This window comes from Chelonia mydas, chromosome 14, assembly GCF_015237465.2.
Source record: "Chelonia mydas isolate rCheMyd1 chromosome 14, rCheMyd1.pri.v2, whole genome shotgun sequence".
Taxonomy (NCBI): domain Eukaryota; kingdom Metazoa; phylum Chordata; order Testudines; family Cheloniidae; genus Chelonia; species Chelonia mydas.
In genome coordinates, this window is record NC_051254.2 from 37,186,955 (window position 1) to 37,214,110 (window position 27,156).

The following is a 27,156-nucleotide window of genomic DNA, read 5'->3' on the forward strand; positions in this document are numbered from 1 at the left end:
TGGTGTCCCCTGAATAGATATGTGGGCACAGTTGGCAACGGGCTTTGTTGCAAGGATAGGTTCCTGGGTTAGTGGTTCTGTTGTGTGGTATGTGGTTGCTGGTGAATATTTGCTTCAGGCTGGGGGGCTGTCTGTAGGCAAGGACTGGCCTGTCTCCCAAGATTTATGAGAGTGTTGGGTCATCCTTCAGGATAGGTTGTAGATCCTTAATAATGCGTTGGAGGGGTTTTAGTTGGGGGCTGAAGGTGACGGCTAGTGGCGTTCTGTTATTTTCTTTGTTAGGCCTCTCCTGTAGTAGGTGACTTCTGGGAACTCTTCTGGCTCTATCAATCTGTTTCTTCACTTCCGCAGGTGGGTACTGTAGTTGTAAGAATGCTTGATAGAGATCCTGTAGGTGTTTGTCTCTGTCTGAGGGGTTGGAGCAAATGCGGTTGTATCGCAGAGCTTGGCTGTAGACGATGGATCGTGTGGTATGGTCAGGGTGAAAGCTGGAGGCATGTAGGTAGGAATAGCGGTCAGTAGGTTTCCGGTATAGGGTGGTGTTTATGTGACCATCGTTTATTAGCGCTGTAGTGTCCAGGAAGTGGATCTCTTGTGTGGACTGGACCAGGCTGAGGTTGATGGTGGGATGGAAATTGTTGAAATCATGGTGGAATTCCTCAAGGGCTTCTTTTCCATGGGTCCAGATGATGAAGATGTCACCAATATAGTGCAAGTAGAGTAGGGGCATTAGGGGACGAGAGCTGAGGAAGCATTGTTCTAAGTCAGCCATAAAAATGTTGGCATACTGTGGGGCCATGCGGGTACCCATAGCAATGCCGCTGATCATCAGATTGCAGCGTTACAGGTCTCCCATGACCTTCTCATAAACAAACTATGGAAATGCCACCTAGATGGAGCTAAAATAAGATGAGTGCAAGTGATTCACAGGCTGAAAGGGCTGAGTCAGGCTGAAAGGGCATAACCAGTGGGGTTCTGCAGGGATCAGTTCTGGATAAGTTTCTATTCAAAATCTGAATGAATGTTTGAGATAATGGCATAGAGAGTACAATTATAAAGTTTTGTGAATGATAAGCTGCAAACATACAAAATGGGAAACGACTTCCTAGGAAGCAGTCCTGCGGAAAGGGATCGGAGGGTCATAGTGGACCAGAAGCTGAATCCCAGACTGTGGAAAGGGACCTATGCAAGAAAACAGACCGTCACTCTGGGCTATCGGCTCTCCTCTGAGCTGATGAGCTCTCAGCTGGAGTAAAAATTGGAGAGAGGCTAGAGAAGAGAAGAGAAAAAAAATTAAGGTTTAGCAAACATGACCTGTGCGGGAAGGAGCATCTGTTTACAAAAGCTGTTTCTTACCATCTACACACAGAAATAACTGCTCCAGGGAGCGAGGGGGAAGCGAGCACATGTCTGCGTGGAGCAATTTCACCCACACAGCAGTGGAAGAAGCTGCTGCCCGTAGGCATTTGCTACATCAGGTAGCAGTTTACTGCACGAGCAGCTTCTTACCCTCCACTACGTATCGGTAACCGCGACCGGTAGCACGTTCCTACGCGGAGCACTTGAAAACACGACACCGGACAGAGAGAGGGGAGGCGCAGCGCAGTAGTTTGATCGCTAGGACCCGGGAGCGGCTGGGGGGCGGCTCTGGGGGGAGCGATCGCGGGGCTCAGGCCCGGCCCAGGAAGTGACTCGCAGCCGCTGCGGGGACTCTGGCTCCCAGGCTCCCCGCGAGATCCCCGAGCCCCGGCGGCTGGTGCTGGGAGCCCGGAGCCCGGGCTGCAGCCGGGAGAGGGGAACCTCCAGCCGGGCCCTGCCCGCTGCTCCCCGGGAGCCTCTCCCAGGGCAGAGCCCCCAGCCCGGCCAGGGCCCCTTCCCGGCCCGGCCCCTGCCCCGGGGGGCCCCGCTCGGAGGGAAGGTAAGAGAGACCCGCCCCCCCCCGTCACCCCCGGGCGGCAGGGGGCAGGTTTGGCCCCGGGCTGCTCCCCGCGGAGCCGGATGCGATTCCCTGCCCCGGCCCGGGAAAGCTGCCGCCAGCCCCCGGTGTGTGCGGGGCGGGGGCAGGATCACGGTACCCCCCGCTGCCCCCCAGTTGCTGCTTTGTTTCCCTGCCCCTGGCCGGGCTGGTGCGGACGGGGGCTGCAGCTCAGGGAGATGTGAGGGGAGCAAATAGGGAGGGGCAGAAGGGGGGCCTGGGCCAAACTGGATGCAGGGTGGGGGCCCCAGCTGGGGGCCGGGGAAGGAGCGGGGCCCAGGGGCACAATCAGGGTTGGGGGGGGGGCAGCACAGGCTCTGGATCTAGGCTGGCGGGGCCCTGCCGCACCCCCTGGCTTGAAGGGGTTTCCATCCTATCCAGGCTTTACAGTTTGGTTCAGTGGCTCTCAGCCCCCCTGTCATAAATATAAAGGGAAGGGAAACCGCCTTTCTGTGCACAGTGCGATAAAATCCCTCCTGGCCAGAGGCAACATCCTGTTACCTGGGAAGGGTTAAGAAGCTCAGCTCACCTGGCTGGCACCTGACCCAAAGGACCAATAAGGGGACAAGATACTTTCAAATCTGGAGGAGGGGAAAGCTTTTGTTTGTGCTTTTTGTTTATGTGGTTGTTCTCTCTTGGGACTGAGAGGGGCCAGACAGAAATCCATCTTCTCCAACCCATCCTAATCCAAGTCTCCAATTTTGCAGCCAGTATAGGTAAGCCAGGCAAGGCGGATTCGTTTATCTTTTGTTTTATGTGAATTTTCCCTGTGTTAAGAGGGGGGTTTATTCCTATTTTCTGTAACTTTAAGGTTTTGCCCAGAGGGGGATCCTCTGTGTTTTGAATCTGAATGCCCTGTAAAGTATTCTCCATCTTGATTTTACAGAGCTGATTTTTACCTCTCTCTCTCTCTCTCTCTTTTTTTTTAATAACATCCTTCTTTTAAGAACCTGACTGATTTTTCCATTCTTCCAAGATCCAGGGGTTTGGGTCTTTGATGATTTTGTAACCAATCGGTTAGGATATTATTCACACCCCCTTTCCTGGGGAGGCTTGAGTAGGGTTTGGGGGGGCTATTTTGGTGGGAAGACGTCTCCAAGTGGTCTCTTTCCCTGTTCTTTGTTTAAAACATTTGGTGGTGCCAGCATACTGTTCAAGCACAAGGCAAAGTTTGTACCTTGGGGAAGTTTTTAACCTAAGCTGGTAAGAATAAGCTTAGGAGGTCTTTCATGTGGGACCCCACTTCTGTACCCTAGAGTTCAGAGTGGGGAAGGAACCTTGACACCCCACTGTACAGATTGTTTCAGCCCCCCTGCCTGGGACTAGGAGCTGGGAAGAAGAACGAGGTACAGCTGGTGGGGGATGAACCTAGGGCTGGGGGAGGCAAGTCCCCCTCCCACTGTAGGGGCAGGACCCCAGACCCTGAGCACCCCCAACATCTCCCCCGACCTGCTGAGCATGTGGCCCCAGCCTTCCCGGTCCTGGGGCCCAGGGAGGGCACATGGCCCCAGCCTGAACCCCCGGGGGCAGCCTAAGGAGAAGCCTGACATGCTCCTCACAGGGGCGGTGCACCCCACCTCCGCAGTCCGCTGTGACTCTCAGCCAGCTTGGAAAACAGACGGGTTTATTGGTCGCTGAGAAAACAGTGTAGAACAGAGCTTGTTAGCACAGAAACCAGGAGCATTCAGCAAAGTCCATCTTGGGGGGAATCCAGAGTCCCGAGCCCTGGGCTTTCCCCACTGAACCCCAAATCAGGAGACTGACCCGCTTCCAGCCCTGCATCCTCAGAGACCTCAGGATACAGAATTTTGGCCATTCTCTGTAACCATGCAGCCACTCTGCAGTGATACCTGCCCTCTTGAGGTCTCCGCAGTAAACACTCACCTGTATCCCACCAGCTTGATACTTGAGTAACACATGGGGAAACTGAGGCACACACACACTATTCAGAGAAAAAATTCAGAACATTCCCCCTTCATCACACCCCTCTGAGACCAGCCCCAGGGGCACTTTCTCCGTGACTGGAACCACTCTGACCACACCAGCCCCTGAGCCTGAACCTCCAGGTGATGGAGAGACCTGGGGAAAGGGTTGGAGCTGGGCAGGGAAATGACTCTGCACAAAGAGCTGATTTCAGGGACTGGCTGGTGAGTTTGGCCTACAAGGGGAGTGGCTCCCTGTGTCTGTGAGTCCCAGAGCTCCTGCCCTCAGTGACACAGCCAGCTTCAAACCCCTGTTACCAGTGTCAGTGGCTGAGCTGCCTAATGAGAGCAGAGGCCCATGGCAATGGGGCAGTCACCCGTTCTCCCAGGTTGAGGGAAGAAGATAAAAAAGGAGAGCGGAGAGACTTGAAGGGCAGCAGCAGCAAGAAGTGGGGAGGGAGGTTCCCAGCTCCCAGCCCTGCCCAGATCCATTCCCTGCCCCCCCGGGGCAGTCCGCTCTCCTGGGAACAAGGGCAGGAGCTGAGAGAGGAAAAGCCAGTTGCTCGCTCTGCTGAGCACCGCACTACGGAGGGAGACGGGGGAGAGCTAGAGGGGGTCACAATACACTGTGGGGCAGTACCCTGAAGTGACTCCTTTGATCTGCTCTTTTCCCAGCGTTTGGCTTGGAGATGCTGCTCTGGGGAGGTTTAGAAGGGACGTGGTGGGTTAGTTCTAAGCGGGGGGTGGGCTGGCTGGGGAGGTAATGAACTAACTGGGTTTGTTCCCAGCATGGCAGAGTCATAGAATCAGAGCGTCTGTCTGCAGGGAGAGAGCCTGGGGGGACTTGGGGAGTGACATGGACTCCAGCCCTTTATGAAACCTGCCCAATCTCCCTGCTCCTCCGACAGGCTGAGGAATCGCATCCACGTTTCGCTCCAGATTGTCCCGTCTTGCAGGGGACAGGGCAGGGAAATGGCTGTGACGGAGCCAGCTGAGGTAGGGGATTTTCAGGGAGCTTTTGGTGGTGGGGGAGGGGTAGTGTAGAGGGGTTAATCACCCGGGGTGGGACGGGGTGCGATAAACCTGCTGGAACGTGATCAACCTGGGCCTGATTTTCTGAACAGGCCCATTGGCGGGTGGGGGGGGGGAAACAATCCCCCATTTCTGAAACAGGGAACAGCCCCCCTGGGCAGGGCTGGGAAAATGGACCAGACTCCCAGTGCTGGAGCCTGACCCACTGGCCAGAGGCTGCTGTGAAATACGAAGGGAAGCTGTCAAGGTTCCTGTCCCTGTCCCCGGCTCAGAGCTCTGCTTCCCGTATCAGCCTATGGCTGGCAGGCGTGTGGGAAATGAGAAGACCCTGCCCTGCTCCATGTGCTGGGGAGGACAAGGAGCTCTCACCTTCTCCCACCCCTTGAAGCCTCCCAGCTACTCTGAGCAGGGTGCGGGGAGGATTCTGCTTCTCTCTCCGTCCTACCCCATGACTAGTGGGATTGTGCCTGGGGCAGTTGGTGCTGAGTGGGGGATTCTTGTTGTTTCAGATGCCGGTGACCTTCGAGGAGGTGGCTGTGTATTTCACCCAGGGACAGGGGGCTTTGCTGGACCCTGCTCAGAGAGCCCTCTACAGGGATGTCATGCAGGAGAACTACGAGACAGTGACCTCGCTGGGTAAGGGATTCCTGGCCCCTTGGTTATTGGAAACTGGGGAGGTCTGCGTGTCTGACACCGGTCAGGTTCTTCCCTCCTCATGCTCCAATGAGAAGAGGGTGTCAAAACATAAGGCACATACTAAATCATCCCCACCCAACCCCCCTAGCATGCAAGGTGGACATGCATTGTCCTGTCTGTGTTGTTTCTCGGTCGCACACAGAATCCCTCTTCTCTCTCCTCCTTGGGACCAGCTCCAGTCATGTGGAGGGCTCTGGGCTTCGCAGGTTTAGAAATAGGCAGGGGTTGAACACGAGAGCTGGGTGTGCATCACAATTGCCCTCACCTCCCCAGACATCTGCCTCCCACAAGGGGGTTAAGTGACCACGTTCCCGTCCTCTTAGATTCCACATTCCGCAGCACAGCACTGGGACAGGTGCCACCCACGGAATGTCCTTTCTGACAGATGCTCTCTCAATCCTCCACAAACCCTGATCTGGTCTGATTTCACTCCCTGCACAGGATTTCCCCTTCCCAAACCTGGCCTGATCACCCGGCTGGAACAAGGGGAAGAGCCGTGGGTGCCCGATCTCCAGGCCTGTGAGGAAAGAGAGATCCCGAGAGGTGCCCACACAGGTGAGCGCTGACATACAAATCATGTGGTGAATGAAAGAAAAAGTTGAGAATCCCAAAAATGACATATTAGTAAGTGACCTGAGTTCCTTCCTCATCTCACCCAGAGCAGGGCTGCAGGCAGCAGATATCACTGACATAGCTTCCCACGTGTCCTGTTCGCTGCAGGAGTTTCCTTCCCAAGTGGGAAGTGGAGGGAGAATCCAATTGCTCCATCTCTGCAGCTTCAGTATGTTAGGTTTTCCCTCGGTTCTATTCCTCTTAATTTCTCCTCAGCAGAATGACTCCTGTCTGCATTGTCTCTCTCCCAGCAGGTGATGAGAGAGTGAGTGAGAAGAAGGAGGGGAATCAACATCAGGAAATTCCTGGGCACGGGGAACCACAGGGGATTTCTGTGGGAAGAGCTGAAGGGAATTTTTCCCAGTGCTTGGCACAGGGAGAAGCCTGGGGAAATTGGCAGAGGTCAAAGAGGCTGCTGGGAAACCACTCAAGGGAGCAACTGGATGGATCTATTATATGTGGGGAAGGACACAGGGATCCCACAGCCCGGCAGACAACCCCCAAGGCCGACAAACGCTATGAATGCCTCGGTTATGGGAAAGGATTCATTCTGAGACCGGTGCTTCTTACCCTTCAGGCAATAAATACTGGGGAGAAAACACTTCAATGCTTGGACTGTGGGGAAAACCTCAATAAGCGCTCAGATCTTACTAACCATGGGAGAAGCCACATGGGAGAGAAACCCTCTGGGTGCCTTGAGAGCAGGAATTGTTTGAATTGGAAGTCAGCACTGATTACACATCAGCTAATCCACACAGGAGAGAGACCCCACAAGTGCTTAGACTGTGGGAAAAAATTCGTATGGAGGTCAGGCCTAATTAAACATCAGAAAATCCACACAGGAGAGAGACCTCATCAGTGTTTAGACTGTGGGAAAACTTTCATAGAGAGGTCAAACCTTGTTGCACATCAAGTAGTCCACACCAGAGAGAGACCCCATAAGTGCTTAGACTGTGGGAAAAGTTTCACACGGAGATCAGCCCTGGTTACACATCAGAGATTACACACAGGAGAGAGACCCCATAAGTGCTTAGACTGTGGAAAAAGTTTCACACAAAGGCCAACTCTTCTTAAACATCAGAGAATACACACAGGAGAGAGACCCCATAAGTGCTTGGACTGTGGGAAAAGTTTCACATGGAGATCAGCCCTGGTAAGACATCAGGGATTACACACAGGAGAGAGACCCCATAAGTGCTTAGACTGTGGAAAAAGTTTCACACAAAGGCCAACCCTTCTTAAACATCAGAGAATACACACAGGAGAGAGACCCCATAAGTGCTTGGACTGTGGGAAAAGTTTCACATGGAGATCAGCCCTGGTTACACATCAGAGAATACACACGGGAGAGAGACCCCATAAGTGCTTAGACTGTGGGAAAAAATTTGTACAGAGCTCAGGCCTAATTAAACATCACAAAATCCACACAGGAGAGAGACCCCATAAGTGCTTGGAATGTGGGAAAAGTTTCATACATAGGTCCCACCTTGTTAGACATCAAGCCATCCACACCGGAGAGAAACTCCATAAGTGCTTATGTTTATAATGTTATATATGCTTATAATGTTTTTCTGTGTTTTCATATCTATTTATTTCTCTCACAACAAAGAATAGAAAGTGTACAGTGCTCACTTTATATTATTTTTTATTTCAAATATTTGTACTGTAAACATGCAAAACAAAAATAGCCTTTTTCAGTTCCCCTCATACAAGTGCTGTCGTGCAATCTCTTTATCAGGAAAGTGTAACTTAGAAACACAGATGATTTTAATTATATAAGTGCACTGAAAAATAAAGCAATTAAAAACTTTAGAGCCTAGAAGTCCACTCAGTGCTACTTCTTTTTCTGCCACTCGCTAAGACAAACCAGTTTGTTTACATTTACGGGAGCGACTGCTGCCTGCTTCTAATTTATGATGTCACCGGAAAGTGTGAGAAGGCGTTCCCATGGCATGTTTGTAGCTGGCAGCGCAGGTATTTAAGTGCAAGATATACTAAACATGCCTATGTCCCTTCATGCTTCGGCCACCATTCCAGTGGAGGATGCTCATTTAAAAAAAATAATGCATTAATTCCATTTGTGACTGAACTCCTTGAAGGAGACTTGTATGTCCCCTGTCCTGTTTTACACACCTTCTGCCAAATATGTCATCATATCGAAGTCACGGAGAATGACCTAGCACATGGGGGGACACTTTCACTGCAGATTTGACAAAACGCAAAGAAAGTAACTATCTGAGATTTCGAAAGATAGCTACAGCACTCGGCCCAAGGTTTAAGAATCTGAAGTGTCTTCCAAAATCTGCGAGGGATGAGGTGTCGATCTGGTCTGCTTTGGATCGTTATCGATTAGAACCCGTCGTTAGCATGGAGGCATGTCCTCTGGAATGGTGGTTGAAGCAGGAAGGGACCTATGACCCTTTAGAGCATCTGGCCTGTAAATATCTTGCAACGCTGGCTGCAATAGTGTCACGCGAATGCCTATTTTCACTTTCAGGTGACACTGTAAACAAGAAGCGGGCAGCATTATCTCCTGCAAATTGTAACCAAACTTGTTTTTCTGAATGATTGGCCGAAGAAGAAGTAGGACTGAGTGGAGTTGTAGGCTCCAAAGTTTTACATTGTTTTATTTTTGAATGCAGTTATTTTTTGTACATAATTCTACATTTGTAAGTTCAACTTTCATGATAAAGAGATTGCATACAGTACTTGCAGTTGGTGAATTGAAAAATACTATTTCGTTTGTTTTTTACAGTGCAAGTATTTGTAATAAAAAATATAAAGTGATCACTGTACACTTTGTATTCTGTAAAAACAACAAGGAATCCTTGTGGCACCTTAGAGACTAACACATTTCTTTGGGCATAAACTTTTGTGAGCTATAACCCATCATCAGATGCATGGAGTGTATTCTGTGTTGCAGTTGAAATCAATATATTTGAAAATGTATAAAACATCCAAAATATTTAAATAAATGGTATTTTATTATTGTTTAGGAGCACGATGAATCACGATTAATTTTTTTAATCACTTGACAGCCCTAGAACATAGTAATTGTAGTAGTCTATGTTAATCTGTAACGAGATATAGATTAACAGTGTAACCAAAGGGTTTCTGTCAACGACTGTATTTTGTTCATTCAGAAGTCAAAAGGAAATATTAACATTTAAATGAAACTTGGGTGTAATAATGTCATTGTATATATATCTCTTTTTAAAGTTTGTGGTAAACTGTCTATGAACGGCTTTATAGATAATTACCTTATATTAATCCATGTAGTTTTATTACCTGTGATGTTTGGGAAATAGGAGGTTACTTCCAAAACCTATTGTTCACCCAAGGACTGCCTGCTGTCGAGAGGCTGCAAAAACGTCTACATAAACTCTTGGGACCTGATCCTTTTATCTCAGATCTTCTTAAGCTTTATTCAGGGGGAGTTCGAGTCGTAAGATTGAGATCTCCAGTCCTCTCTGGACCGTCCTGATATTGAACATTTGGACATTGGACTAGAACGTGATGAAATGATTCTGAAAAGGACTCTTTTCAATTATAACGCGCCATCTCTATGGTCAAACTGACCTAGGGACTCTATTCGCATTTGTATGTCTAATGATCTTTTAGCCAATACTGCCTTTTCTTCTTTTAATACATCGTACTTTAGTTAACAAGAATTGGCTGTAAGCGGGGACTTGGGTAAGAACTGTAGTATTCATTAACTTGGTGGGTAACATGTCTGATCCGTTGGGTTTCGTAGAATTCTTTATATGATGAAGATTTTCAGGAATCCCCATCAGACTCTCAGAGGACATTTTCCAACATCAGGTATCGTTAAAGACCTGCCTCCGTTGCCCCTCTGTCAAATCAGTTATTTTGTTACAGCATCTCCCATACCATGAATGGTTTACAGAGCTGAATGATGTCTCATGCCTCTGCCAGGTAACTTTCAGTGAAATTAGCCTGTAATTAAAATCCAAAGTTATTACCCATTAAACTTGACAGCAATTCTGTCCCTTGTACTCCTGGGCAGCCTCCTCTGGGAACCACCATGTGAGCTCTGTGAGCCCGGGACAGATGGCAAACTACACAAATCGAAGTTTGATGCTCTTCCCAGAAGTTTTGGAGCCTCCTGGTGTTCCCCACAAGCCCCGTCCTCTCCTGCTCCTTTTGCTGCCTGGAAACTCAGCCGACTGGTGATTTCTACCATGTTTGCCAGCTGCCTGTTCAGCCTGACGTTTCTGTGTTGCTCAGTTCCTGAGGGCAGGAGACGGCTGTATCGGATCCCTCCCAGCACTGGCTGACGTGCCGACACGCCAGAGTGACAGCTTCTGTGAACTACTCCAGGCAGACGGGACATGGAGCTTCCTCCTGGAGACTTTCCAGGGGGTTCTCTGTGGCCATGGCTCCCTCTGGACCATTTAGTGAAAAATGTACCACTAGGGCTCTGGTCTTGCAATGAGGGGCATCCCCCTGTGAGGATGAGCTCTGGAATGGGTTACGGAATCTCCTTCCTTAGAGCTTTTTAAGGTCAGGCTTGACAAAGCCCTGGCTGGGATGACTTAGTTGGGGATTGGTCCTGCTTTGAGCAGGGGGTTGGACTAGATGACCTCCTGAGGTCCCTTCCAACCCTGATCCTCTACGATTCTATGAGCCTGCAGGAGCAGGATTTCTGTGTCTAAGGGCGGGATAGTCAGGCTTGGTAGAATTCTTTTTTTTTTTAATATATATTTTGAAGCAATTTTATATTTATTGATTTAAACATTCACAGTTGCACAAAAATCTGGATTTTTAGCATTTCATTCCAATTGTCCTCCATTTAAATGTTCACAGTGGTGGGAGATTTAGGGCAGGCTCAGACAATATTTGGGTCAGACAATAACTATGTAATGACAGTAGAGACAGATTCCAAAAGTTAAAGCTTCACAACCATTAAAATAGAGAATGTCAGCATCACATGTCCATTTATGCAAAGTAAATATTCTTAAATCAATGTCTAATAAGTTCTCAGGAAGCATTGTTCTTACTGTGCCTATTGGTAAATTTCAGTTATTAGCAGTGGGAGTAGTTTTTCCTGGTTTCTGTGTGTAGAGTGAAATCAACATTTACAGACATCAACCAATAAAGTCTAATCCTTCGAAGTCTAGTGATATGAAATTCACAGGAGAAAACCTAGGTTAAGCTGAGATCAATGTTTCAAAGGCCTGATTCTCATGTACACTAAGGCACCTCTGGCTCAGTGTAAAGAAACTACGGTGCTCATGATTTTACCGGCACTCATGATTTTCTAATGAGGCTCATTGTATTTGTTGTGTTTGTTAAAGCCCCAGCTCCTAGAAGCATGTGATGAGGTGAGTCTCTTGGCTTTCCTTTCCTAAACAAAGGAAGTTTCTAGCTTTCTTGGTTGCAGAGAAAAACTTGAAAATATGATCTGAGTGCAGCCTAAAGATCTGAGAAACCAGAAGGCAAAGAGAAAGAATTCAACATATATTATTATGTGTATGTTTCATAAAAGGCAATCACATCAATTTCGGGGTCCTGACTCATCATTTTCAAAAGTTTGGGGCTGACAGTCCTGTGCCGCTGACAACTCAGGCCTTAAATCTCTATCTGCTACCCCTGGAAAGCCCCCTAATTTACTGCCATGATTTATCTAAGACAGCAGAGTTAATGGAAAGGGAAATAGAGAGGCCAAGGTGTGGGAATGAAGATGAGGTTTTTTCTTCTAAAACATTATTTTCTGGATTTTTTGTTTCTGAGCTTGAAGGATTCGCTCTGGTCACATTGTCAACCTTTTCTATTCAGCCATGAGAGCAAGAAACTGACCTTTGTTAAAGTGAGAGCTGAGATTGTCTTGTAATCACAGGATTACTGGAGCTGGGGTGTTAAGAGAAACGTCAGCTAGTGAAGGAGTCAGTGTGAAATCAGGAACGTTTGGGACAACCCCAATGTGGTTTAGCTTCTGTAACTTCTGTAGCTCTTGCAGGCCCCTATCTGGCCCCCATCACGGCCCTACCTCAGCACTGCGCAATCTTCAGTGTGTTGAGCCTCACCCTGCTGCAGATGGGGAAGGGCTTTTACCCCCATTTTAGAAAAGGGAAAGTCAGGCCCAGACTCTACTGCCCTGCGCTCATGTGACCGACCGACAGACCCACCCTTTAAATTCTCTGGGAATTTTGAAAGTCCCCTTCCTGTTTGGTTGGCGATGTGTGGAGTGCTGTCAGAGCATCTTTCCAGGTGACCATGGCTCCACGCACCAGGCGATCCCCAGCATGGAGCAATGCCGAGGTGCTGAACTCATCAGCGTTTGGGGAGAGGAGGCTGTCCAGTCTGAGCTGCGCTGCAGCCATAGGAATTACGATATCTTCGGGCAGAGATCAAGGGCCATGATCGAAAGGAGCTATGGCCGGGACACACTGCAACGCAGGGTTAAAGTGAAGGAGCTGCAGAACGCCTACCACAAGGCGCGGGAGGCCAACGGCCGCTCTGGTGCTGTCCCCACGCCCTGCCGTTTCTACAAAGAGCTGGATGCGATACTTGGGGGCGACCCCACCTCCACTCTGAAGAGCACCATGGACACTTCAGAGGCCGTGCCAGCCCAGAGTGCAACGGGCCAGGAGGAGAAAAGCAGGAGTGAGGGTGCTGAGGAGAGGGGGACCCAGAGCCAGAGGAAGGCCCGGCATCCCTAGATGCATGCAGCCAGGAGCTGTTTTCAAGCCTGGAGGAAGGTAGCCAGTCGCAGCGGATGGTGCTTGGGGAAGAGCAAACAGCAGAGGAGGTGCCCGGTAAGTGGCTTTTATTTTGAGAAGGGAGTTGTTGGGTGCGGGCTGTTGGGGCGAGGAGGGTTGAGGGTGTTGATGTGCTCTCTCACATCGCGGTAATCGGCCTCAGTGATCTCATCGAAGGTCTCACGCAGAAGCTGGGCAATCTGCTTGTGCAGGTTCCTTGGCAGAGTTACTGTGCTCCTTGTCCCAGCAAGGGTAACATACCCGCGCCTCTGTGCCGTGACGGGCGGGGGGGACCATTGCTGCACACAGGCAAGCTGCATATGAGCCAGGGCGGAAGCCGTATTGTTGCAGAAGACCCTCCCTTGCTTCCCAGGTCACCCTCAGCAGCAAGATATCTTCCAGGACGAACCCAGCCTGTGGAAAATGTGGGGACAGTGTTGAGTATAGGGGCTCCCTGCAGCTATTGGCTCTCCCCAAGGCACAGGACCCCAGAGAACAGTACGGTCCTGGAACAATCAGTCCCCCCGCCCCTGTGGTTACTCATCATTTTGGGGCTCTTGTGGGTATGCATGCTCGCCTTGGGACAGGCAGTTTGTGCTATGGTGTGAGCTGTGCTTGTGTTTAAGCCTGGCCGAATCATTACTCTGTCTGTGGAAAGTGTAGAAGATCTTTTATACACACAAAGCATGAAAAAATACCTCCCCCCACCGCACTCTCCTGCTGGTAACAGCCTATCAAAAGTGATCACTCTCCTTACAATGTGCATGCCAATCAAGGTGGGCCATTTCCAGCACAAATCCAGGTTTTCTCACCGCCCCCCCCGTCCCCCCCCCCCACACAAACCCACTCTCCTGCTGGTAATAGCTTATCTAAAGTGACCACTCTCCTTACAATGTGTATGATAATCAAGGTGGGCCATTTCCAGCACAAATCCAGGGCCTAACAAGAACGTCTGGGGGGGCGGGGTAGGAAAAAACAAGGGGAAATAGGTCACCTTGCATAATGACTTAGCCACTCCCAGTCTCTATTCAAGCCTAAGTTAATTGTATCCAATTTGCAAATGAATTCCAATTCAACCGTTTCTCGCTGGAGTCTGGATTTGAAGTTTTTTTGTTGTAATATTGCAACTTTCATGTCTGTAATTGCGTGACCAGAGAGATTGAAGTGTTCTCCGACTGGTATATGAATGTTATAATTCTTGACATCTGATTTGTGTCCATTTATTCTTTTACGTAGAGACTGCCCAGTTTGACCAATGTACATGGCAGAGGGGCATTGCTGGCACATGATGATCACATTGCATCCGATGAAGTGAGCTGTAGCTCACGAAAGCTTATGCTCAAATAAATTGGTTAGTCTCTAAGGTGCCACAAGTCCTCCTTTTCTTTTTGCGAATACAGACTAACACGGCTGTTACTCTGAAATATATCACATTGGTGGATGTGCAGGTGAACGAGCCTCTGATAGTGTGGCTGATGTGATTAGGCCCTGTGATGGTGTCCCCTGAATAGATATGTGGGCACAGTTGGCAACGGGCTTTGTTGCAAGGATAGGTTCCTGGGTTAGTGGTTCTGTTATGTGGTATGTGGTTGCTGGTGAGTATTTGCTTCAGGTTGGGGGGCTGTCTGTAGGCAAGGACTGGCCTGTCTCCCAAGATTTATGAGAGTGTTGGGTCATCCTTCAGGATAGGTTGTAGATCCTTAATAATGCGTTGGAGGGGTTTTAGTTGGGTGCTGAAGGTGACGGCTAGTGGCGTTCTGTTATTTTCTTTGTTAGGCCTCTCCTGTAGAAGGTGACTTCTGGGAACTCTTCTGGCTCTATCAATCTGTTTCTTCACTTCCGCAGGTGGGTACTGTAGTTGTAAGAATGCTTGATAGAGATCTTGTAGGTGTTTGTCTCTGTCTGAGGGATTGGAGCAAATGCGGTTGTATCGCAGAGCTTGGCTGTAGACGATGGATCGTGTGGTGTGGTCAGGGTGAAAGCTGGAGGCATGTAGGTAGGAATAGCGGTCAGTAGGTTTCCGGTATAGGGTGGTGTTTATGTGACCATCGTTTATTAGCACTGTAGTGTCCAGGAAGTGGATCTCTTGTGTGGACTGGACCAGGCTGAGGTTGATGGTGGGATGGAAATTGTTGAAATCATGGTGGAATTCCTCAAGGGCTTCTTTTCCATGGGTCCAGATGATGAAGATGTCACCAATATAGCGCAAGTAGAGTAGGGGCATTAGGGGACGAGAGCTGAGGAAGCCTTGTTCTAAGTCAGCCATAAAAATGTTGGCATACTGTGGGGCCACGCGGGTACCCATAGCAGTGCCGCTGATCATCAGATTGCAGCGTTACAGGTCTCCCATGACCTTCTCATAAACAAACTATGGAAATGCCACCTAGATGGAGCTAAAATAAGATGAGTGCAAGTGATTCACAGGCTGAAAGGGCTGAGTCAGGCTGAAAGGGCATAACCAGTGGGGTTCTGCAGCGATCAGTTCTGGATAAGTTTCTATTCAAAATCTGAATGAATGATTGAGATAATGGCATAGAGAGTACAATTATAAAGTTTTGTGAATGATAACAAGCTGCAAGCATACAAAATGGGAAACGACTTCCTAGGAAGGAGTCCTGCGGAAAGGGATCGGAGGGTCATAGTGGACCACAAGCTGAATCCCAGACTGTGGAAAGGGACCTATGCAAGAAAACAGACCGTCACTCTGGGCTATCGGCTCTCCTCTGAGCTGATGAGCTCTCAGCTGGAGTAAAAATTGGAGAGAGGCTAGAGAAGAGAAGAGAAAAAAAATTAAGGTTTAGCAAACATGACCTGTGCGGGAAAGAGCATCTGTTTACAAAAGCTGTTTCTTACCATCTACACACAGAAATAACTGCTCCAGGGAGCGAGGCGGAGAGGGGGAGCGAGCACATGTCTGCGTGGAGCAATTTCACCCACACAGCAGTGGAAGAAGCTGCTGCCCGTAGGCATTTGCTACATCAGGTAGCAGTTTACTGCACTAGCAGCTTCTGACCCTCCACTACGTATCGGTAACCGCTCCCGGTAGCACGTTCCTACGCGGAGCACTTGAAAACAGGACACCGGACAGAGAGAGGGGAGGCGCAGCGCCGTGGCTTGATCGCTAGGACCCGGGAGCGGCTGGGGGGCGGCTCTGGGGGGAGCGATCGCGGGGCTCAGGCCCGGCCCAGGAAGTGACTCGCAGCCGCTGCGGGGACTCCGGCTCCCAGGCTCCCGGCGAGATCCCCGAGCCCCGGCGGCTGGTGCTGGGAGCCCGGAGCCCGGGCTGCAGCCGGGAGGGGGGAACCTCCAGCCGGGCCCTTCCCGCTGCTCCCCGGGAGCCTCTCCCAGGGCAGAGCCCCCAGCCTGGCCAGGGCCCCTTCCCGGCCCGGCCCCTGCCCCGGGGGCCCCGCTCGGAGGGAAGGTAAGAGAGACCCGCCCCCCCCGTCACCCCCGGGCTGCAGGGGGCGGGTTTGGCCCCGGGCTGCTCCCCGCGGGGCTGGCTGCGATTCCCTGCCCCGGGCCCGGGAAAGCTGCCGCCAGCCCCCGGTGTGTGCGTGGCGGGGGCAGGATCACGGTACCCCCCGCTGCCCCCCACTTGCTGCTTTGTTTCCCTGCCCCTGGCCGGGCTGGTGCGGACGGGGGCTGCAGCTCAGGGAGATGTGAGGGGAGCAAATAGGGAGGGGCAGAAGGGGGGCCGGGGCCAAACTGGATGCAGGGTGGGGGGCCCCAGCTGGGGGCCGGGGAAGGAGCGGGGCCCAGGGGCACAATCAGGGTGGGGGAGCAGCACAGGCTCTGGATCTAGGCTGGCGGGGCCCTGCCGCACCCCCTGGCTTGAAGGGGTTTCCATCCTATCCAGGCTTTACAGTTTGGTTCAATGGCTCTCAGCCCCCCTGTCATAAATATAAAGGGAAGGGAAACCGCCTTTCTGTGCACAGTGCTATAAAATCCCTCCTGGCCAGAGGCAACCTCCTGTTACCTGGGAAGGGTTAAGAAGCTCAGCTAACCTGGCTGGCACCTGACCCAAAGGACCAATAAGGGGACAAGAGACTTTCAAATCTGGAGGAGGGGAAAGCTTTTGTTTGTGCTCTTTGTTTATGTGGTTGTTCTCTCTTGGGACTGAGAGGGGCCAGACAGAAATCCATCTTCTCCAACCCATCCTAATCCAAGTCTCCAATTTTGCAGCCAGTATAGGTAAGCCAGGCAAGGCGGATTCGTTTATCTTTTGTTTTATGTGAATTTTCCCTGTGTTAAGAGGGGGGTTTATTCCTATTTTCTGTAACTTTAAGGTTTTGCCCGGAGGGGGATCCTCTGTGTTTTGAATCTGAATGCCCTGTAAAGTATTCTCCATCTTGATTTTACAGAGCTGATTTTTACCTCTCTCTCTCTCTCTCTTTTTTTAATAACATCCTTCTTTTAAGAACCTGACTGATTTTTCCATTCTTCCAAGATCCAGGGGTTTGGGTCTTTGATGATTTTGTAACCAATCGGTTAGGATATTATTCACACCCCCTTTCCTGGGGAGGCTTGAGTAGGGTTTGGGGGGGCTATTTTGGAGGGAAGACGTCTCCAGGTGGTCTCTTTCCCTGTTCTTTCTTTAAAACGTTTGGTGGTGCCAGCATACTGTTCAAGCACAAGGCAAAGTTTGTACCTTGGGGAAGTTTTTAACCTAAGCTGGTAAGAATAAGCTTAGGAGGTCTTTCATGTGGGACCCCACTTCTGTACCCTAGAGTTCAGAGTGGGGAAGGAACCTTGACACCCCACTGTACAGATTGTTTCAGCCCCCCTGCCTGGGACTAGGAGCTGGGAAGAAGAACGAGGTACAGCTGGTGGGGGATGAACCTAGGGCTGGGGGAGGCAAGTCCCCCTCCCACTGTAGGGGCAGGACCCCAGACCCTGAGCACCCCCAACATCTCCCCCGACCTGCTGAGCGTGTGGCCCCAGCCTTCCCGGTCCTGGGGCCCAGGGAGGGCACATGGCCCCAGCCTGAACCCCCGGGGGCAGCCTAAGGAGAAGCCTGACATGCTCCTCACAGGGGCGGTGCACCCCACCTCCGCAGTCAGCTGTGACTCTCAGCCAGCTTGGAAAACAGACGGGTTTATTGGTCGCTGAGAAAACAGTGTAGAACAGAGCTTGTTAGCACAGAAACCAGGAGCATTCAGCAAAGTCCATCTTGGGGGGAATCCAGAGTCCCGAGCCCTGGGCTCTCCCCACTGAGCCCCAAATCAGGAGACTGACCCGCTTCCAGCCCTGCATCCTCAGAGACCTCAGGATACAGAATTTTGGCCATTCTCTGTGACCATGCAGCCACTCTGCAGTGATACCTGCCCTCTTGAGGTCTCCGCAGTAAACACTCACCTGTATCCCACCAGCTTGATACTTGAGTAACACATGGGGAAACTGAGGCACACACACACTATTCAGAGAAAAAATTCAGAACATTCCACCTTCATCACACCCCTCTGAGACCAGCCCCAGGGGCACTTTCTCAGTGACTGGAACCACTCTGACCACACCAGCCCCTGAGCATGAACCTCCAGGTGATGGAAAGACCTGGGGAAAGGGTTGGAGCTGGGCAGGGAAATGACTCTGCACAAAGAGCTGATTTCAGGGACTGGCTGGTGAGTTTGGCCTACAAGGGGAGTGGCTCCCTGTGTCTGTGAGTCCCAGAGCTCCTGCCCTCAGTGACACTGCCAGCTTCAAACCCCTGTTACCAGTGTCAGTGGCTGAGCTGCCTAATGAGAGCAGAGGCCCATGGCAATGGGGCAGTCACCCGTTCTCCCAGGTTGAGGGAAGAAGATAAAAAAGGAGAGCGGAGAGACTTGAAGGGCAGCAGCAGCAGGAAGTGGGGAGGGAGGTTCCCAGCTCCCAGCCCTGCCCAGATCCATTCCCTGCCCCCCCGCGGCAGTCCGCTCTCCTGGGAACAAGGGCAGGAGCTGAGAGAGGAAAGGCCACTTGCTCGCCCTGCTGAGCACCGCACTACGGAGGGAGACGGGGGAGAGCTAGAGGGGGTCACAATACACTGTGGGGCAGTACCCTGAAGTGACTCCTTTGATCTGCTCTTTTTCCAGCATTTGGCTCGGAGATGCTGCTCTGGGGAGGTTTAGAAGGGACGTGGTGGGTTAGTTCTAAGCGGGGGTGGGCGGGGCGGGGGGGGGGGCTGGCTGGGGAGGTAATGAACTAACTGGGTTTGTTGCCACCATGGCAGAGTCATAGAATCAGAGCGTCTGTCTGCAGGGAGAGAGCCTGGGGGGACTTGGGGAGTGACATGGACTCCAGCCCCTTATGAAACCTGCCCAATCTCCCTGCTCCTCCGACAGGCTGAGGAATCGCATCCACGTTTCGCTCCAGATTGTCCCGTCTTGCAGGGGACAGGGCAGGGAAATGGCTGTGATGGAGCCAGCTGAGGTAGGGGATTTTCAGGGAGCTTTTGGTGGTGGGGGAGGGGTAGTGTAGAGGGGTTAATCACCCGGGGTGGGACGGGGTGCGATAAACCTGCTGGAACGTGATCAACCTGGGCCTGATTTTCTGAACAGGCCCATTGGCGGGTGGGGGGGGGGAACAATCCCCCATTTCTGAACCAGAAAACACCCCCCTGGACAGAGCTGGGAAAACGGACCAGACTCCCAGTGCTGGAGCCTGACCCACTGGCCAGAGGCTGCTGTGAAATACGAAGGGAAGCTGTCAAGGTTCCTGTCCCTGTCCCCGGCTCAGAGCTCTGCTTCCCGTATCAGCCTATGGCTGGCAGGCGTGTGGGAAATGAGAAGACCCTGCCCTGCTCCATGTGCTGGGGAGGACAAGGAGCTCTCACCTTCTCCCACCCCTTGAAGCCTCCCAGCTACTCTGAGCAGGGTGCGGGGAGGATTCTGCTTCTCTCTCCGTCCTACCCCATGACTAGTGGGATTGTGCCTGGGGCAGTTGGTGCTGAGTGGGGGATTCTTGTTGTTTCAGATGCCGGTGACCTTCGAGGAGGTGGCTGTGTATTTCACCCAGGGACAGGGGGCTTTGCTGGACCCTGCTCAGAGAGCCCTCTACAGGGATGTCATGCAGGAGAACTACGAGACAGTGACCTCGCTGGGTAAGGGATTCCTGGCCCCTTGGTTATTGGAAACTGGGGAGGTCTGCGTGTCTGACACCGGTCAGGTTCTTCCCTCCTCATGCTCCAATGAGAAGAGGGTGTCAAAACATAAGGCACATACTAAATCATCCCCACCCAACCCCCCTAGCATGCAAGGTGGACATGCATTGTCCTGTCTGTGTTGTTTCTCGGTCGCACACAGAATCCCTCTTCTCTGTCCTCCTTGGGAACAGCTCCAGTCATGTGGAGGGCTCTGGGCTTCGCAGGTTTAGAAATAGGCAGGGGTTTAATACGAGAGCTGGGTGTGCATCACAATTGCCCTCACCTCCCCAGACATCTGCCTCCCACAAGGGGGTTAAGTGACCACGTTCCTGTCCTCTTAGATTCCACATTCCCCAGCACAGCACTGGGACAGGTGCCACCCACAGAATGTCCTTTCTGACAGATGGTCTCTCAATCCTCCACAAACCCTGATCTGGTCTGATTTCACTCCCTGCACAGGATTTCCCCTTCCCAAACCTGGCCTGATCACCCGGCTGGAACGAGGGGAAGAGCCGTGGGTGCCCGATCTCCAGGCCTGTGAGGAAAGAGAGATCCCAAGAGGTGCCCACACAGGTGAGCGCTGACATACAAATCATGTGGTGAATGAAAGAAAAAGTTGAGAATCCCCAAAATGACATATTAGTAAGTGACCTCAGTTCCTTCCTCATCTCACCCAGAGCAGGGCTGCATGCAGCAGATATCACTGACATCGCTTCCCATGTGTCCTGTTCACTGCAGGAGTTTCCTTCCCAACTGGGAAGTGGAGGGAGAATCCAATTGCTCCATCTCTCCAACCTTTAGTATGTTGGGTTTTCCCTCGGTTCTATTCCTCTTAATTTCTCCGCAGCAGAATGACTCCTGTCTGCACTGTCTCTCTCCCAGCAGGTGATGAGAGAGTGAGTGAGAAGAAGGAGGGGAATCAACATCAGGAAATTCCTGGGCACGGGGAACCACAGGGGATTTCTGTGGGAAGAGCTGAAGGGAATTTTTCCCAGTGCTTGGCACAGGGAGAAGCCTGGGGAAATTGGCAGAGGTCAAAGAGGCTGCTGGGAAACCACTCAAGGGAGCAACTGGATGGATCTATTATATGTGGGGAAGGACACAGGGATCCCACAGCCCGGCAGACAACCCCCAAGGCCGACAAACGCTATGAATGCCTCGGTTATGGGAAAGGATTCATTCTGAGACCGGTGCTTCTTACCCTTCAGGCAATAAATACTGGGGAGAAAACACTTCAATGCTTGGACTGTGGGGAAAACCTCAATAAGCGCTCAGATCTTACTAACCATGGGAGAAGCCACATGGGAGAGAAACCCTCTGGGTGCCTTGAGAGCAGGAATTGTTTGAATTGGAAGTCAGCACTGATTACACATCAGCTAATCCACACAGGAGAGAGACCCCACAAGTGCTTAGACTGTGGGAAAAAATTCGTATGGAGGTCAGGCCTAATTAAACATCAGAAAATCCACACAGGAGAGAGACCTCATCAGTGTTTAGACTGTGGGAAAACTTTCATAGAGAGGTCAAACCTTGTTGCACATCAAGTAGTCCACACCAGAGAGAGACCCCATAAGTGCTTAGACTGTGGGAAAAGTTTCACACGGAGATCAGCCCTGGTTACACATCAGAGATTACACACAGGAGAGAGACCCCATAAGTGCTTAGACTGTGGAAAAAGTTTCACACAAAGGCCAACTCTTCTTAAACATCAGAGAATACACACAGGAGAGAGACCCCATAAGTGCTTGGTCTGTGGGAAAAGTTTCACATGGAGATCAGCCCTGGTAACACATCAGGGATTACACACAGGAGAGAGACCCCATAAGTGCTTAGACTGTGGAAAAAGTTTCACACAAAGGCCAACCCTTCTTAAACATCAGAGAATACACACAGGAGAGAGACCCCATAAGTGCTTGGACTGTGGGAAAAGTTTCACATGGAGATCAGCCCTGGTTACACATCAGAGAATACACACGGGAGAGAGACCCCATAAGTGCTTAGACTGTGGGAAAAAATTTGTACAGAGGTCAGGCCTATTTAAACATCACAAAATCCACACAGGAGAGAGACCCCATAAGTGCTTGGAATGTGGGAAAAGTTTCATACATAGGTCCCACCTTGTTAAACATCAAGCCATCCACACCGGAGAGAAACTCCATAAGTGCTTATGTTTATAATGTTATATATGCTTATAATGTTTTTCTGTGTTTTCATATCTATTGATTTCTCTCACAACAAAGAATAGAAAGTGTACAGTGCTCACTTTATATTATTTTTTATTTCAAATATTTGTACTGTAAACATGCAAAACAAAAATAGCCTTTTTCAGTTCCCCTCATAGAAGTGCTGTCGTGCAATCTCTTTATCAGGAAAGTGTAACTTAGAAACACAGATGATTTTAATTATATAAGTGCAGTGAAAAATAAAGCAATTAAAAACTTTAGAGCCTAGAAGTCCACTCAGTGCTACTTCTTTTTCTGCCACTCGCTAAGACAAACCAGTTTGTTTACATTTACGGGAGCGACTGCTGCCTGCTTCTAATTTATGATGTCACCGGAAAGTGTGAGAAGGCGTTCCCATGGCCTGTTTGTAGCTGGCAGCGCAGGTATTTAAGTGCAAGATATGCTAAACATGCCTATGTCCCTTCATGCTTCGGCCACCATTCCAGTGGAGGATGCTCATTTAAAAAAAATAATGCATTAATTCCATTTGTGACTGAACTCCTTGAAGGAGACTTGTATGTCCCCTGTCCTGTTTTACACACCTTCTGCCAAATATGTCATCATATCGAAGTCACGGAGAATGACCTAGCACATGGGGGGACACTTTCACTGCAGATTTGACAAAACGCAAAGAAAGTAACTATCTGCGATTTCGAAAGATAGCTACAGCACTCGGCCCAAGGTTTAAGAATCTGAAGTGTCTTCCAAAATCTGAGAGGGATGAGGTGTCGATCTGGTCTGCTTTGGATCGTTATCGATTAGAACCCGTCGTTAGCATGGAGGCATGTCCTCTGGAATGGTGGTTGAAGCAGGAAGGGACCTATGACCCTTTAGAGCATCTGGCATGTAAATATCTTGCAACGCTGGCTGCAATAGTGTCACGCGAATGCCTATTTTCACTTTCAGGTGACACTGTAAACAAGAAGCGGGCAGCATTATCTCCTGCAAATTGTAACCAAACTTGTTTTTCTGAATGATTGGCCGAAGAAGAAGTAGGACTGAGTGGAGTTGTAGGCTCCAAAGTTTTACATTGTTTTATTTTTGAATGCAGTTATTTTTTGCACATAATTCTACATTTGTAAGTTCAACTATCATGATAAAGAGATTGCATACAGTACTTGCAGTTGGTGAATTGAAAAATACTATTTCTTTTGTTTTTTACAGTGCAAGTATTTGTAATAAAAAATATAAAGTGATCACTGTACACTTTGTATTCTGTAAAAACAACAAGGAATCCTTGTGGCACCTTAGAGACTTAACACATTTCTTTGGGCATAAACTTTTGTGAGCTATAACCCATCATCAGATGCATGGAGTGTATTCTGTGTTGCAGTTGAAATCAATATATTTGAAAATGTATAAAACATCCAAAATATTTAAATAAATGGTATTTTATTATTGTTTAGGAGCACGATGAATCACGATTAATTTTTTTAATCACTTGACAGCCCTAGAACATAGTAATTGTAGTAGTCTATGTTAATCTGTAACGAGATATAGATTAACAGTGTAACCAAAGGGTTTCTGTCAACGACTGTATTTTGTTCATTCAGAAGTCAAAAGGAAATATTAACATTTAAATGAAACTTGGGTGTAATAAGGTCATTGTGTATATATCTCTCTCTTTAAAGTTTGTGGTAAACTGTCTATGAACGGCTTTATAGATAATTACCTTATATTAATCCATGTAGTTTTATTACCTGTGATGTTTGGGAAATAGGAGGTTACTTCCAAAACCTATTGTTCACCCAAGGACTGCCTGCTGTCGAGAGGCTGCAAAAACGTCTACATAAACTCTTGGGACCTGATCCTTTTATCTCAGATCTTCTTAAGCTTTATTCAGGGGGAGTTCGAGTCATAAGATTGAGATCTCCAATCCTCTCTGGACCGTCCCGATATTGAACATTTGGACATTGGACTAGAACGTGATGAAATGATTCTGAAAAGGACTCTTTTCAATTATAACGCGCCATCTCTATGGTCAAACTGACCTAGGGACTCTATTCGCATTTGTATGTCTAATGATCTTTTAGCCAATACTGCCTTTTCTTCTTTTAATACATCGTACTTTAGTTAACAAGAATTGGCTGTAAGCGGGGACTTGGGTAAGAACTGTAGTATTCATTAACTTGGTGGGTAACATGTCTGATCCTTTGGGTTTGGTGGAATTCTTTATATGATGAAGATTTTCAGGAATCCCCATCAGAATCTCAAAGGACATTTTCCCACATCAGGTATCGTTAAAGACCTGCCTCTGTTGCCACTCTGTCAAATCAGTTATTTTGTTACAGCATCTCCCATACCATGAAGGGTTTACAGAGCTGAATGATGCATCATGCCTGTGCCAGGTAACTTTCAGTGAAATTAGCCTGTAATTAAAATCCAAAGTTATTACCCATTAAACTTGACAGCAATTCCCTCCCTTGTACTCCTGGGCAGCCTCCTCTGGGAACCACCGTGTGAGCTCTGTGAGCCCGGGACAGATGGCAAACTACACAGATCGAAGTTTGATCCTCTTCCCAGAAGTTTTGGAGCCTCCTGGTGTTCCCCACACACCCCGTCCCCTCCTCCTCCTTTTGCTGCCTGTAAACTCAGCCGAATGGTGATTTCTGCCATGTTTGCCAGCTGCCTGTTCAGCCTGACGTTTCTGTGTTGCTCAGTTCCTGAGGGCAGCAGACGGCTGTATCGGATCCCTCCCAGCACTGGCTGACGTGCCGACACGCCAGAGTGACAGCTTCTGTGAACTACTCCAGACAGACGGGACATGGAGCTTCCTCCTGGAGACTTTCCAGGGGGTTCTCTGTGGCCATGGCTCCCTCTGGACCATTTAGTGAAAAATGTACCACTAGGGCTCTGGTCTTGCAATGAGGGGCATCCCCCTGTGAGGATGAGCTCTGGAATGGATTACGTAGGGAGGTGGCGGAATCTCCTTCCTTAGAGCTTTTTAAGGTCAGGCTTGACAAAGCCCTGGCTGGGATGACTTAGTTGGTATTGGTCCTGCTTTGAGCAGGGGGTTGGACTAGATGACCTCCTGAGGTCCCTTCCAACCCTGATTTTCTACGATTCTATGAGCCTGCAGGAGCAGGATTTGTGTGTCTAAGGGCGGGATAGTCAGGCTTGGTAGAATTCTTTTTTTTTTTTAATATATATTTTTAAGCAATTTTATATTTATTGATTTAAACATTCACAGTTGCACAAAAATCTGGGTTTTTAGCATTTCATTCCAATTGTCCTCCATTTAAATGTTCACAGTGGTGGGAGATTTAGGGCGGGCTCAGACAATATTTGGGTCAGACAATAACTATGTAATGACAGTAGAGACAGATTCCAAAAGTTAAAGCTTCACAACCATTAAAATAGAGAATGTCAGCATCACATGTCCATTTATGCAAAGTAAATATTCTTAAATCAATGTCTAATAAGTTCTCAGGAAGCATTGTTCTTACTGTGCCTATTGGTAAATTTCAGTTATTAGCAGTGGGAGTAGTTTTTCCTGGTTTCTGTGTGTAGAGTGAAATCAACATTTACAGACATCAACCAATAAAGTCTAATCCTTCGAAATCTAGTGATATGAAATTCACAGGAGAAAACCTAGGTTAAGCTGAGATCAATGTTTCAAAGGCCTGATTCTCATGTACACTAAGGCAGCTCTGGCTCAGTGTAAAGAAGCTGCGGTGTTACCGGCACTCAAGATTTTCTAATGAGGCTCATTGTATTTGTTGTGTTTGTTAAAGTCCCAGCTCCTAGAAGCATGTGATGAGGTGAGACTCTTGGCTTTCCTTTCCTAAACAAAGGAAGTTTCTAGCTTTCTTGATTGCAGAGAAAAACTTGAAAATATGATCTGAGTGCAGCCTAAAGGTCTGAGAAACCAGAAGGCAAATAGAAAGAATTCAACATAGATTATTATGTGTATGTTTCATAAAAGGCAATCACATCAATTGTTAAGTTAACAAAAGTTAACTGATTGTTAACTGAGAAGCCCTGGCCAAAAAGTTTGCCTGCCCCTGTCCTAAGGGAAACCTGTTTTCCACCTGCCCTCTGCGGCGGGTGGGGGCTGGTGCTGGAGGAATGGAAAGTTGCCAAGCAGAAGACAGACACCAAGGTGTGATGCTGGAGGAGGGCTTGCACCTTGTTCTCTGTGTATCGCCAGCAGTTATACGTTATTGCACGGCTCCTTCTAAGCCAGCACACTGATTGTTAACTGAGAAGCATTACAGAGAACACATAATTAAAAAAACCCATCAGGTTAAACGCAGATTCCTGGGTGTGCTTAAGTACCTAAGATTGTCTTACGGAAAGGAGTTTGGCGCTGTTGTGTTCACAGCAGACAGATAGAGAAGTTATGTCTTAGAATTCAGAACACACAAGAAATCAAATAGAGAGAAAACCAGGCTGCTCCCTAAACCACAGCCACACAACTCACCCCACCTTGCTCTAAGCTGGCTGTCTGGAAAACATGGTCAGCGTCTGCTCAGTGAAGTGCTGCAGAGCCCCTGTTGCAAGCAGGACCAAAGAACCTCTCCTCACCTATGCTCTTGAAGCAAGAGCTTGCAATTCCAAGGGCCTCAGAACAGCGCAGGTGCCTGCCCACACCTTACAAAGTGACCAGAAGAGGAGCTGGTGCTGCTTACCTTGTAACCCAGTGAGTAGTGCACTCCGCTGTGATGTAGGAGTGCTAGGTTCAATTCCCCCATCTTCTGAAGATGGGAAAGCATGTGAGCAGGGATTTTCCAGGTGCATGTTTTAGGCAACAGAAGAATTCTCATTCTCGCTCCCCCTAATTCGATGACTCTTCAAGTATTTATTCTCAATGGAACAGCTTCAACAGGAGAGAGTGAGGGAGCCCCACCTGAGAATA

The 27,156-nt window shown here is 49.3% G+C and overlaps 4 protein-coding genes across 33 annotated transcripts in view; 3 read left to right on the forward strand and 1 right to left on the reverse strand.

Moving 5' to 3' along the window:
• Positions 1-11,372, forward strand: part of LOC119567710 (zinc finger protein 189) — a 61,399-nt gene extending 50,027 nt beyond the window's left edge. For 3 of the 16 annotated variants that reach the window (XM_037914798.2, XM_037914795.2, XM_037914796.2), the window contains 3 exons: positions 5,439-5,565; positions 6,067-6,180; positions 6,489-9,905. In XM_037914798.2, the coding sequence (XP_037770726.1) occupies positions 5,439-5,565; positions 6,067-6,180; positions 6,489-7,783 (1,536 nt within the window). In that variant the 3' untranslated portion in view covers positions 7,784-9,905. Of the gene's footprint in view, positions 1-1,899; positions 1,919-2,629; positions 2,692-4,673; positions 4,894-5,438; positions 5,566-6,066; positions 6,181-6,284; positions 9,906-10,116; positions 10,229-10,264 lie in introns of those variants that run through there. The other 13 variants (XM_043528146.1, XM_043528145.1, XR_006285707.1 and 10 more) reach the window with 13 other exon arrangements.
• Positions 1-27,156, reverse strand: part of LOC102936186 (butyrophilin-like protein 2) — a 1,677,894-nt gene that overhangs the window by 1,129,698 nt on the left and 521,040 nt on the right.
• Positions 1-27,156, forward strand: part of LOC114020220 (butyrophilin subfamily 1 member A1) — a 1,361,724-nt gene that overhangs the window by 905,453 nt on the left and 429,115 nt on the right.
• Positions 16,362-25,859, forward strand: LOC114020717 (zinc finger protein 501). Of its 15 annotated transcripts, none has more exons than XM_043528150.1 (5): positions 16,362-16,380; positions 19,277-19,364; positions 19,908-20,034; positions 20,536-20,649; positions 20,959-22,648. In XM_043528150.1, the coding sequence occupies exons 2-5, from the start codon at positions 19,341-19,343 to the stop codon at positions 22,251-22,253; spliced, it is 1,560 nt and encodes a 519-aa protein (XP_043384085.1). In that variant the 5' UTR covers positions 16,362-16,380; positions 19,277-19,340; the 3' UTR covers positions 22,254-22,648. The 15 variants fall into 15 exon arrangements, with proteins under 15 accessions (XP_043384085.1, XP_043384083.1, XP_043384086.1 ...); XM_043528148.1 differs by having other exon boundaries at positions 16,366-16,380; positions 19,194-19,364; XM_043528151.1 differs by lacking the exon at positions 16,362-16,380 and adding an exon at positions 17,087-17,150 and having other exon boundaries at positions 20,962-24,378.

Bases quoted from the DNA above. Each gene is read 5' to 3' on its own strand.
- LOC114020717 (XM_043528148.1), top strand. From the start codon at position 19,242: ATGAAACCTGCCCAATCTCCCTGCTCCTCCGACAGGCTGAGGAATCGC. The intron at 19,365-19,907 runs GTAGGGGATTTT...TTGTTGTTTCAG, and splicing joins CTGTGATGGAGCCAGCTGAG to ATGCCGGTGACCTTCGAGGA. The intron at 20,650-20,958 runs GTGAGCGCTGAC...TCTCTCTCCCAG, and splicing joins CCCAAGAGGTGCCCACACAG to CAGGTGATGAGAGAGTGAGT.